At 41.9% G+C, this 12236-nt stretch overlaps 1 protein-coding gene and 1 non-coding gene across 2 annotated transcripts in view; both read right to left on the bottom strand.

Annotated features, from left to right (window-relative positions):
* Nucleotides 1-536: 536 nt before the first annotated feature.
* chd1 (chromodomain helicase DNA binding protein 1) overlaps nucleotides 537-12236 on the bottom strand; it is a 37086-nt gene continuing 25386 nt past the window's right edge. Inside the window, exons 25-37 of the mRNA XM_036976723.1 lie at nucleotides 12133-12174; nucleotides 11903-12036; nucleotides 11205-11343; nucleotides 10037-10187; nucleotides 8547-8669; nucleotides 6463-6600; nucleotides 5778-6029; nucleotides 4776-4904; nucleotides 4491-4669; nucleotides 3288-3387; nucleotides 3059-3110; nucleotides 2622-2862; nucleotides 537-2369 (exon numbers count right to left, since the gene is read on the bottom strand). Of these exons, the coding sequence (XP_036832618.1) occupies nucleotides 2003-2369; nucleotides 2622-2862; nucleotides 3059-3110; nucleotides 3288-3387; nucleotides 4491-4669; nucleotides 4776-4904; nucleotides 5778-6029; nucleotides 6463-6600; nucleotides 8547-8669; nucleotides 10037-10187; nucleotides 11205-11343; nucleotides 11903-12036; nucleotides 12133-12174 (2047 nt within the window). The 3' untranslated portion in view covers nucleotides 537-2002. The remainder of the gene's footprint in view (nucleotides 2370-2621; nucleotides 2863-3058; nucleotides 3111-3287; nucleotides 3388-4490; nucleotides 4670-4775; nucleotides 4905-5777; nucleotides 6030-6462; nucleotides 6601-8546; nucleotides 8670-10036; nucleotides 10188-11204; nucleotides 11344-11902; nucleotides 12037-12132; nucleotides 12175-12236) is intronic.
* On the bottom strand, nucleotides 6105-6232 carry LOC118964779. Its single transcript, XR_005051972.1, has one exon. It is a non-coding gene; the product is annotated as a small nucleolar RNA ACA64 (small nucleolar RNA).

The following is a 12236-nucleotide window of genomic DNA, read 5'->3' as shown; positions in this document are numbered from 1 at the left end:
TGTAATCCATTTAACGGGATGGGAGGACAACACAGTGGAGGCTGCAGAGGGGAGAACGGCTCAATGGCCGGAACGGAGCAAATGGCATCAAACATCTGGAAGCCATGCCGTTCTCGCCAATTAAGGTGCCACCAACCTCCTGTGCATGAAATTGAAACATGCTAATATCAGGTACTTTGACCTCTTATTGTTTATCAGTTAGAAAATGCTAAAAGTTAACTGTTGGTGACAGTAGCTAGGTAAACAACCAACTTGTGGATTGTATTTTCTCATAGTAAGTTACCAAAAAAGTAATTTGTTATTTGGGTGAATGAGCTATTTAAAAAACTTACAGGCATGCCTCCTGTAGCTAGAGATAGCATAACCACAGCTTTTATGCTGTCCTGGTATATTGTCTCTTAAATCGGTTGAGGGAAAGATGGATTCTGGGTCATAGTTTAATCCATTGTAAAAAACTGGGGACCACTGTTACAGGACATAATCCAGAATTCCAGTATTGTGACATCTGCACCAACACGAAGACCATTCCAGATTACAAGTGAGTACAGTGATTGAGTTTAATGACTTTATAAACTATATAAAACAATGATCTTAAAAATCCATGCATTTTCAGTGTAAATTCATTTTGAAATATAGAGAAAAAAATCTATGTACAACTGAACTGTAACAGCAGCTTCACTCCGGCTGTTCACCAGAAATACACTTGGCTGCATAGAAGATTTGACATTATTGCCTATGTTAAAAAAAAAAAGAAAAAATGATTTCTGTAAAAAGACTAGTTTATTTGAGATCTTACAGGCGTATTGTATTTGATAGACCCCTCCTGGTTTTCCACGACATGTCTGAGTAAAACTTGAGCTTTCAACTCGTCTATTCCAACATGTATTCACAACAGAATTCACAAAATAAACAAATAAACAAAGAAGTTGCTCTAGAGCCCTCAAACTCAACTCTGGACCTCCAAGCTAGTTCACTGCTTTTTTTCATTCTTCTCCTCTAATCAGGGACTGATTTAGACCTGGGACACCAGGTGGGTGCAATTAATTATCAGGTAGAACAGAAAGCCAGCAGGCTCTGGACCTAGGTAGGCGAAGAGTTGAGTACCCCTGCTCTAGGGGAATAATGAACTAATAGAATATTTCCCCGTTTACCAAAGTTATTCTGAATAGCATTTATCATTAAAGTTAAGTGTTGTACGAAACTGACATTTAAAACGGACAAAAAAGCCTGAGTTGATGGGGAAAGGTAAGAGTTGTAATAACAAACCCAAAAGAGCCTGAGAAGAAAAAAGCCCATTGATTTACTATTTTACAATAATTTACAGTAGTATAATTCGTGAAAAGGGACATTTTAAATTGCTCACAAAAAAAATCCTGGTTATTTTACAGCGGAGGCAGAAATTAAATAATTAAAGCATGATGCAAAAAAGAAAAACAGATCGTCAAGGTGGTCACTAGAAACACTGTAAACGAGGTACTTTGGAAGGTGAGCCCAAGTCATTCAGACTGCTTTTTGACGAGACCCTTACATCCACTCTTAGCATGATTATGAGAGAAATACATAAACGTTACTTTTCTTCTTGATTTAAACACTTCTTTAAATAAACGTGAAAACCACATTAAAACGTGAGAGAGACAAACAGTCAATAGCAGGATCCAGTGTCGTGGGTTGGTGAGACAGCACTCGAGGGTATTTGTGTCCGTTGGAGTAAAAAAAGGCGTCCATTTTATAAAAATAATAAAAGAAACTATGCTGCGACACCGATGGCACAGCTTTTAACTCTTAAATACAAAAATATGCAATTTGTCTGCCAACCCGCTCCCACCGCCATCGTTCCTGGGACGTGGTCCACCGTTGGAGTTAGGACACCACAGATACAGTGCGTAGTACAGCTTTGTTTACTTCCACAGTCCCCATAAGGCATTTCCTGTGTTCAACGCATGTCTATGGCTGATACTCTCCCCGCTAGGCTAGCTCCTCCAGCCCAGGCCGACGCTGGCGGTTATGTCTTGCGGCTGCTCCAGATCTGCTCCGGCGTGCTCTTGTGGTCTGACGAGTACTCGAAGGGCGACCGATGGCCTAACGGCGAGCGTCCGTCGTAAGGCGAGCGCTGGTCGCGTGGCGAGCGTTGGTCACGCGGCGAACGGGGACCGCTGGCCGATGCCCGTTGGTCCATCTGCCAGTCTGCGTGGTAGCGGTAGGAGTCACTTCGCGATGACGACTTGTGGTGGCCCGATGAGTAGTCGGAGCCCGAGTGGTGTTCGGAATGGGAGCGGTGGTCTGAGTGGGAGCGCTCCTTGCCGTCCATCCGTCCGTCTCGGCCTGACCGGTGCTCGTCCACCTTCCTGTGCTTACTGTCGCTGTAGTATCTGATGAAGAGGACACCGTGAGCAAGACTGACCAGCACAGAAAACCAATATACAGAAATTATTAGGTACAGAATTGTTTGATCCACAATGGGACCAATTTATTAAGCATCGAGTTGCACTAGATTCTAGAAATAACGCCCCAAAACCTAATCAGTAGAACAATAATGAAAATGCCCTGAATTGGCACAAACTTGAAAAGAACCATTTACCACAAATAGGGGGAAGCCTTTAAGAGTATATAGTTGGTCTTACCTGCTGTCCTGCCGGTCTGACCTGTAGTGGTCTCTGTGGTCTTTGCCATTGCTGAAGGCCGAGTAGGGTCTCTTCCTGGAGTCCCCCCCGCTCCCCGACATCCTACTGTAGGGGTCGGAGGTGTGCCTGTCCCGGCTGTCGCGGTCCTCATGGTAGCGCGACGCCGAGTGATGCCTTTCAGAGCTGTAGCTGTCCCTGCTGCTGTCGTCGTGGTGAGAGTTGTCCTTCAGCCTCTCGATGTCTGGGCCAAGAGGACGGGAAGAAGAACCGGGATTAATAAGGCCACACACACACACTTGCTTTTCTCATTGTTCATTAATATTTGTTTTATGTATCCCTCATTTAACGTGGTCATTAAGATGACGACCCCCCCCCCAAAAAAAGAGAAACTAGTCCAAGATGGTGAACAAACAGACTAAAATGGTGAGAGTTCATACCTGCATGTTTAAAGCCATGGGTATTTACAGTGCTAGTGATCCCATCTGCTGCCTGTAAAACAGATCAGCATAAAACACTGCCATTAAAATTATATTTGGAAAGATAAGAAATGCAATCTATATTTGTATCACTTTATTGCCCAGTTAAGCCTTTATGAAGTGATTGAATTGTATTTTCATATCCCCGACATGCTGGAACAGCAACTCTTCCATCAGGGCTTATACATACCTGAGCGTTCTCTTGTCTTTTCTTGATTGCGTGCTTATACAGTTTATGCAATTTTCTTGCATCAAATTCTGTAAATTTTGAAACAAATATCCACAGGTTTCTGGAGATAAGGGGGGGAAAAAGTGATTTAAGTCAACACTGGTCATTGATACAACGAGCCCCATAACAAAGTAACGGTATGAATGCAGTCAAAGGTACATAACCAGCTCAGTTGGATTGGTAAAGGACATAAATCCACATGCCCTGAGCTCTGTTTCCATAACCCCAGTGTTATGAAACGTTACAAAACTTCTAATCAGGAAATTAACATTCTGTCAGTTTGCCAAGGCCATCCCCAAGGATGGGATGATCTTCAATGTTGTTTGTATTTATAAAAAAGCATTCCAGCCTGTGTGAATCTGTAAAGGACAATCAACGAGGGGCTATGCGTTTTCTGGAAAATAATGCACAACGTGGAAGGTTTGTTCCACAACACGCTAGAACGCATAGAGCCCCAAGTTAATTATCCCTTTTTGGCTATAATTTAACACAATTACCGCTGAAATGTGTTCATTTGCAGGTAAAAATGTGTTCAACATCCACTGAAGTAGCTAACAAGTTCACTAGACAGCTACAGGAGTTGCCTTGGTAACCAAACAGACCAAATCAGTCCTAGTTTGCCAAATCAAATTCCACAATGCCAATAATGTTTTCAATTCGACTTTTGTGTTCAAAAGCAGCTGAAACATGTAAGAATGAACTACAGCCATTGAATTGTACCGTGTAAATATACTGTGTGTCATAGGGAAATAATGCACCCTCTAGAATGCCCTTCAAGCCAATCAGAACGAGTATTCAACAATCATGGTATATCAGACATTATAAACTGGGTGGTTGTTGCCCTGAATGCTGATTGGCTGACAGACATGGTATATCAGACTGTATACTGCGGGTATGACGGAGCATGTATTTTTACTGCTCAAATTACGTTGGTAACCAGTTTATAATAGCAATAAGGCACCTCTGGGGTTTGTGGTATATGGTTAATATACCACGGCTAAGGGCTGTATCCAGGAACAGCCATATACCACACCCCCCCGTGCCTTATTGCTTACATTTACCACGGGTAAATAACAGTACCACGTATTTCAGAGAGCTGGATCTTAAAATCCGCAAATTGATTGTAACAAAACGCTGAATGTGAAAAAATATCAGGCGCATTACTTTCTCCACTGTTTGATCTGCTCGGGGTTGGAGTACTCCTTCAGACACTCGGTGATGTGGTCTCCGATCTTGATGAGGCACTGGCGCGTGTGCTCCAGCTGCTCGCGTTCCGACAGGCCCTTCTCCGGACGGTCCAGCTGCTTCAGGGCCGCCTTGACCGGTCGCATCCTCTCCTTACACTGAGGGACACAGACAGGATATACACGGTTAATGGAGGGCCAAAAATTGGTAAGACAGTATTTTGTTACCGTCCCGACTCACTGAGCAGACTTGTGTGTGACTTACCACACTGAAGGTCTTCTGGTCCAGTTCCTCCGACTCCTCCGAGATGTTCTCTCCCCCTGCTGTGATGTGGACCGGAGTGTCACAAGTTTTCTTCACCTTCTCCCGTACCTCAGTCTTCACCTCGCTCGGCTGTAGGAAAGAAAACAGTCACAATTAATAAGATGCCACGCAGAGACATTATAAACCTTGGAAATAAGACACCAAAGATCCTACATGCTTAACACAATAAAGCACAATAAATGACTAATAGGGCACAAAAATGTGTTAACACCACACACGGAAAAAATACAAGTGACCAACCTTGACTTTAGTGCTAATACATTTATCATATTTGCAGTGCAACGAACTGCACTTCAACTATTCACAATGTGGTGAGGTCTTACCTGGTCTTGTCTAGAAGGGATACAGCTTTGTCAGTGTTTCCTCTATATTCATTTAGCAGCAGCAGACTGTTAAATTGTTGCCGCCACTCCAATATATATATATTTTACTTAAATATTTATTTTTGACTTAAAATGACCAAAACCAGATAAAGTAAATAGAAAAGATAATGGAGTTATATATATACATTTTTAAATAAGATCATCTTTGAGAATTAACAATCACCAAAATAAAAACTAGAGAGTCAGGGAGTACATAAATGTGACAGGTGACAGGTGTCCCCCCCCCATTGATTTTTATTGTAATATGTTTGAGTCACTCAGATAGCAAACATGTCAAAGGCTATGACAACATGTGTAGAATTGCAGGACATTTGCTTTAAACAGCAACAGTGTCTATGCAGTCAAGAGTAGGGCGTCAACATTTTTAAAATTGGCCACGCCCACTACCCCACCCTTAGCCACCGCCACTGAAAAAAAAAACCTAGAGGAAACACTGTCAAATGAACATCAAATGCATTTTATCTAAGCCCAAACCCCTTCCAAACCTTAAATCAATTTTCCTAACCAGCTACAAACAATCTTACAGAAGCTGTATCCCATCTAGTCAAAACTATCTTACCTTCTCCCCTGTGACCTCTTCCTGTTCATGTACTGGATCCACGGGCTTGGTTTCTTTCTTCTCTTTCAGGTCCTTCTCTTTCACCTCGCGGCTCTCTTCTTTCTTCTCCTTTTTAACCTCTTTCTTCATCTCCCTTTCTTTGGGCTCCTTCTCCTCCTCTGGCTCAGGCTCCTCCTCTGGCTCAGGCTCCTCCTTCACCACCACGCGCTCCGTTCGACCCCTTCTGGGTGGCAGCTTTACCGGGACCACCTCCTGGGAGGTGGAGAGATGGTTAGAATAGCTTGACAGCCTCGATGCAAGATTACCTTAACTGAATTCTATACGTATGCTTGTGGGCACATGGGTTTAATCACACTGCTATACAGAGCAGGCAATAAGCTTAACGTACCACAGTACTGTCGGCCCAGTTCTCTCTCCCTTGACAACTGATATATCCAAGGTTATTTTCAGACTGGGCCCATACATTGAGTTTAGCTGACTGATTACTGGGGTTAATTTGATCTGTTACTCGTTGTTATTTAATTAAGGGATCCCTTGTCTACTATCCAGAGCCATAAGGAGTCTCCGATCATAATTGGAATAGGGTAAAGTTGCCCCTAGATGCCGATCTCGGTTCAGTTTGGCATTTTCCCCACTAATGGCTAAGGTTAGGATTGGGGGAGAGGAAGCTGATCATTCCACATACCTTTTCCTCCTCAATCTCGTCCTCGGAGGACTTGTCTGAGTGGGGCGTAGAGGACGGACTCTTCACCACTTCGTCCACCTTGGCTGGCTTCACAGCTTTGGTCTTCTTACTCCTCGGTTTCCTCTTCCTCCAATTGGCCTACAACAACAAAAAGGGACTTAATCATTCTTTACAACAAATTGAAAAAACACATGGGCCCTTGAAATAGAATGTGTGCTGGGTTTTGGACTTGTCAATGTCACAATTGGATGTTTAAAATGAGTAATTAATCATCCTCCTGGTGATTATATTTGCCACACTTGGATTTGGATTCTCTGATGGCCAAAGCAAGCTCAATCATTGGTCCATACATATATAAAATATGTAATACTATTTATATAATATATTTTTTTCTCCCACCATAGCCTTTTCAGAGACACTTGACACGTTGTTGACGATAAAACTGCAGACAGTTTGTCATGACTAACTTCTTGTTTTTGACACCAACTAAAACCACTCAACTCTTCACGTTATTAGGAGGAACTGACACTCTGTCATACAGACCAGACATGACAAAGAGACCAAAAGAGGTCTCTGCTCTGCTCTGATCAAATGGCAGCACCCACGAGATCAACAACATTCCTTAAAGCTGGTCTGGGATTGGTACATACATTTTTGGACTTGATAGTCAGCGATGCAAAGTTAAAACAGAATATTGTCCGACTTCCGCAACAACTAAGAACGTGAAGCACAAGGCTACACTTCTCCACTGTTTGTCTTGCAGCTATCACATTGCTGCAGAGTGAAGGGCACCAGAGCATAAGCGCAGGTACTCCGTTGGAGACCGCAGTCTTGTATCGTGCAGCTCGTTGGACTGGACTGTCAGTTATTGTATCTTGAGCATGGTCTATGAATTTAAAAAGCTTCAATTCCCTCGCTTTCATCCCCCATCTGCTTACCAAAACAAGTGGCAAGGCTGCCGCTTTGTTTTGAGAATCCCAGACTAACTTGAACTGTGGACTTCTTAAGGTGTAAATTTGAGACTAAATGAAACACTACACAACACCTCACCTGCATATAGCTAGGAATGCAGACAGAGGAATTCATCATCTTATTGCAGAGGAACTGCCAATGGAAAAGGAGATGTACTAAAGCACACAGACTGTGTATTCACCTTATGACGCCTGGCAACAACAAGGGCACATCCAATTTGTTGCAATTGTTTTCCTCCTTTCCGGGTCCATTCAAACAAGCAAAATATTGTTAAAAATTAAATAAAATTTGCCAAAAACTTAAATACCGTGCACATAACATGAAAGGTATGTTTGTTCTATGTTGAGGAAAATATTGAACAAGTTTGTTTTTATGCAGTATAAGCACTCCGGAAGCCCACATTCTCTTTGGCTTTGACTGGCGTTGTTAGCTTTGTGGCACAACAGCTAGCATTTATCCTAATGTTATCTCCATAAAATGTTCTCGGCGTGGTTTCGGTCATTGATTCGGGGCGGCAGGGTAGCCTAGTGGTTAGAGTGTTGGACTAGTAACCGAAAGGTTGCAAGTTCAAATCCCCGAGCTTATACTACTCTGTCGTTCTGCCCTTGAACAGGCAGTTAACCCACTGTTCCTAGGCCGTCATTGAAAATAAGAATTTGTTCTTAACTGACTTGCCTAGTTAAATAAAGGTAAAAAAAATAATAATAATAAAAAATGGATGTTGTCTAACATTTACCATTTTATGCATTGAACTTTGATTAAAAAAAGGGATACAGCCTTACGACCATTTGATACAGTCTAATATGCTAACTAGCCAATGACGCCAGTCAAAAGCTATGAGAATGCTAACGAACGTGGGCTTCCGAGTGCTTATACTAAGTAAAAACAAGCATACGTTTTTTTCAATTATTTTCCTCTAGAAAGAACTAACACAACTTTCAATTTTTTGGGCACATTATTTAAATAGTTTTGACAAAAGTAATTCATATTTTCTTGTTCGTGAATGGGCTGGGAGGAGGAATACAATTACGTTAGATCAGGAATTGGGTCAAGTGGGCGTGGCAACATAATAGTGTGTGAAGAGTGTGATCCAGCCAGTTATGGACACGTACCGTCCCTGCTTGCCTCTGTGCTTCCTTTTTGGCCAGGTCCTTGCTCAGTAATTTGATAAGATAGTCTGCTCTCGTCTGCAGTTGCTTGGCCTGCGGCTTCTTGTCAGGGTCGTCTGGTAGGAGCTGGTTCACACAAAGGAACAGATGTGTAAATGAATACAACTATAACACAAAAGCTCTTACCTAGTAGTAGTAGTACTGATGGTAGTAGTAGTTGTAGTAGTAGTAGTGATGGTAGTAGTAGTAGTAGTGATGGTAGTAGTAGTTGTGGTAGTAGGTATAGTAGTAGTGATGGTAGTAGTAGTGATGGTAGTAGTAGTAGTGGTAGTAGTAGTAGTGACGTTAGTAGTGGTAGTAGTAGTTGTGGTAGTAGGTATAGTAGTAGTGATGGTAGTAGTAGTAGTAGTGACGTTAGTAGTGGTAGTAGTAGTAGTGATGGTAGTAGTGGTAGTAGTAGTGATGGTAGTAGTAGTGGTAGTAGTAGTGATGGTAGTAGTAGTGGTAGTGGTAGTGATGGTGGTAGTAGTAGTAGTAGTTGTAGTGGTAGTAGTGGTAGTAGTAGTAGTTATAGTGGTAGTAGTGGTAGTAGTAGTAGTAGTAGTGGTGATGGTAGTAGTAGTAGTAGTAGTAGTGGTAGTAGTAGTGATGGTAGTAGTAGTAGTAGTAGTAGTAGTAGTAGTAGTAGTAGTAGTAGTGGTGGTAGTAGTAGTGGTAGTGGTAGTGATGTTAGTAGTAGTAGTAGTTGTAGTAGTAGTGATGGTAGTAGTAGTGGTAGTGGTAGTGATGGTAGTAGTAGTAGTAGTTGTAGTGGTAGTAGTGGTAGTAGTAGTAGTTATAGTGGTAGTAGTAGTAGTAGTGGTAGTAGTAGTGATGGTAGTAGTAGTGGTAGTGGTAGTGATGGTAGTAGTAGTAGTAGTTGTAGTGGTAGTAGTGGTAGTAGTAGTAGTTATAGTGGTAGTAGTGGTAGTAGTAGTAGTTATAGTGGTAGTAGTGGTAGTAGTAGTAGTAGTAGTGGTGATGGTAGTAGTAGTAGTAGTAGTAGTAGTGGTAGTAGTAGTTGTGTTAGTAGTGGTAGTAGTAGTTGTGGTAGTAGTGGTAGTAGTAGTGATGGTAGTAGTAGTAGTAGTAGTAGTAGTAGTATAGTAGTAGTAGTAGTAGTGGTAGTGGTAGTGATGTTAGTAGTGGTAGTAGTAGTAGTAGTTGTAGTGGTAGTAGTGGTAGTAGTAGTAGTTATAGTGGTAGTAGTGGTAGTAGTAGTAGTAGTAGTAGTAGTAGTAGTAGTAGTAGTAGTAGTAGTAGTAGTAGTAGTGACGTTAGTAGTGGTAGTAGTAGTAGTGATGGTAGTAGTGATGGTAGTAGTAGTGGTAGTGGTAGTGATGTTAGTAGTGGTAGTAGTGGTAGTAGTAGTAGTAGTAGTTGTAGTGGTAGTAGTAGTAGTTATAGTAATATAAAAACTGTGGTGCACATACATGTAATTTATTCAGACTCACCTTATGTGTCAGGTTGAGGTCAGGGTCCATTTTAATCATTTCCCAGCTGCCGTAACCATACTCGTAGATTCCTATGAGCAGGCTAGAGTCGTCCTCCTTGCCCCAATCAATGTCAAAGTGTGCTGCCTTGGAGTGGCATGGAATTGTGTACCTAAGAAAAGAGAAGGGTTTGGATTCAGTAAGAGTAGAAAGTTTCATTTTATATTAATTGGTCCTAAAACTAGGTATGCAACAATCATATTTACATTGTAAGTACAGATTGGTTTCATAGTTCTTACAACATTGTGAAAGTCATGTCTGCCCTTTAATGAATAAATAAATGTTGTGGATTTAGATAGGCCTATGCCAGGGGTTTTCAACCGGGGATTCGCAGACACCTAGGTACTGCAGGGGGTCCGCAAAAATATAAAATAAGATTTCTTATTTGTATTGAAATGTTCATGAATAGTGTTAGCAACAGAATAAACCACCTTTAATTGTTTTTATTTTATTACATACCTGCATTAGAAAAGAGGAGAATGTTATTTCTAATGACGTCAACTCCTAATATTGAGCAAATTATACTAATTGAAGCCAATTAGACTCACTGGAGAACATGAAATATAGAACGCTTTGGGAAAAAAACAGTCAATAGGCTATTTTTTGCTAATGTATGATGGGGGTTCCTGGGTCACCAGTTTGCCAGGAAGTGGGTCCCTGGGCAAGAAAATGTTGAAGACCCCTGCCCTATGCTATATAATACATGGTGTGGATTTAGATGGGCCTATGCTATTTAATACATGGTGTGGATTTAGATGGGCCTATGCTATTTAATACACGGTGTGGATTTAGATGGGCCTATGCTATTTAATACATGGTGTGGATTTAGATGGGTCTATGCTATTTAATACACGGTGTGGATTTAGATGGGCCTATGCTATTTAATACATGGTGTGGATTTAGATGGGCCTATGCTATTTGTTATGCCAAGGGATTTCTGTTTGTATTGGCTGCTATGAGAGTGTAAAACTTGAAACAATTAACTGTTGTGTGATGGAGGAGTTGAGTAAAAGCAGCATGGCTTTGTTCCAAATGGACCCTGGTCAAAAGTAGTGCACTAAATAGGGAATTAAGGGAGCCATTTGGGACGTAACCCAAGTTTGAGGTATGAGACCGAATGTAGACAGACCTCTTCCTCTCATCGGGGTCGGCAGGAATGGCTTTGTGGAGCGGCGCCAGCTCCTCCTCGTGGGAGATCACCAGCTTGGCGTTCACCTGGACTCCCGAGATCCTGAACGTAGGGCCTTTCACTTTCCCTCTTCTGCCTCCTGGTGGTGAGGCAGAGAGAGGTTTAAAACCAGTGACAGACACTTATTGAGCAACTTAACAGTGGATTTTGACATTGTTTGGATTAGCAGGAGAGAGATGGATGGATAGAGATGGACTGGAAAGAGAGATGAATATATTGGGATGGATAGAGATGGACTGGAAAGAGATGAATATATTGGGATGGAAGGATGGATAGAGATGGACTGGAAAGAGATGAATATATTGGGATGGAAGGATGGATAGAGATGGACTGGAAAGAGATGAATATATTGGGATGGAAGGATGGATAGAGATGGACTGGAAAGAGAGATGAATATATTGGGAGGGAAGGATGGATAGAGACAGACAGACAAAAGACAAGTGGAAAGTACCCAGTGTTCGACTTGGGCAGGTGCTAACCGGAGCTGAGTACCAGCACCTCAAATTCTAAACTGTTTGAGCCCCTGTTCCTTTTATAGAATATTAGCTCAAATGTATTGTGGAGCTGCTGCACCTAAATATAAAACACCCAAAATGAGTATCGGCACCTATTTCAGTACAAGTCAAACACTGAAGTACCTGACGTCTTCTCTGGTCCACAGGGGTTCTCCCGGAGAGTCTTCAGACAGCCGTTGTGAACCGTCTCCGCCAGACGCTTCAGGTCATGTTCAGACTTGTCCACTAGTTCGGCATCACGGGCAATAGCATCCAGTCTGAAAGAGGTTGATTTTTTTGGTTGGTCAAATAGCATGTTGACAAAAGTTGTCAAATAACTTAAACCACATTTCGTAGTTTTTGCCTGCAGTTACCTTTCAAGTGGTCCACCAAACTTTTTGTAGCTTTTGATAAATCTATGTAGGAAAAGAGAAAGTTGTGAGGCAAAGTCGAGGTAATGGAAGTGAGTGCATTTTCT

Source organism: Oncorhynchus mykiss, chromosome 5, assembly GCF_013265735.2.
Source record: "Oncorhynchus mykiss isolate Arlee chromosome 5, USDA_OmykA_1.1, whole genome shotgun sequence".
Classification (NCBI taxonomy): domain Eukaryota; kingdom Metazoa; phylum Chordata; class Actinopteri; order Salmoniformes; family Salmonidae; genus Oncorhynchus; species Oncorhynchus mykiss.
The sequence above is the reverse complement of the archived record's forward strand: the minus strand, read 5'-3'. Positions and strand labels throughout refer to the sequence as shown.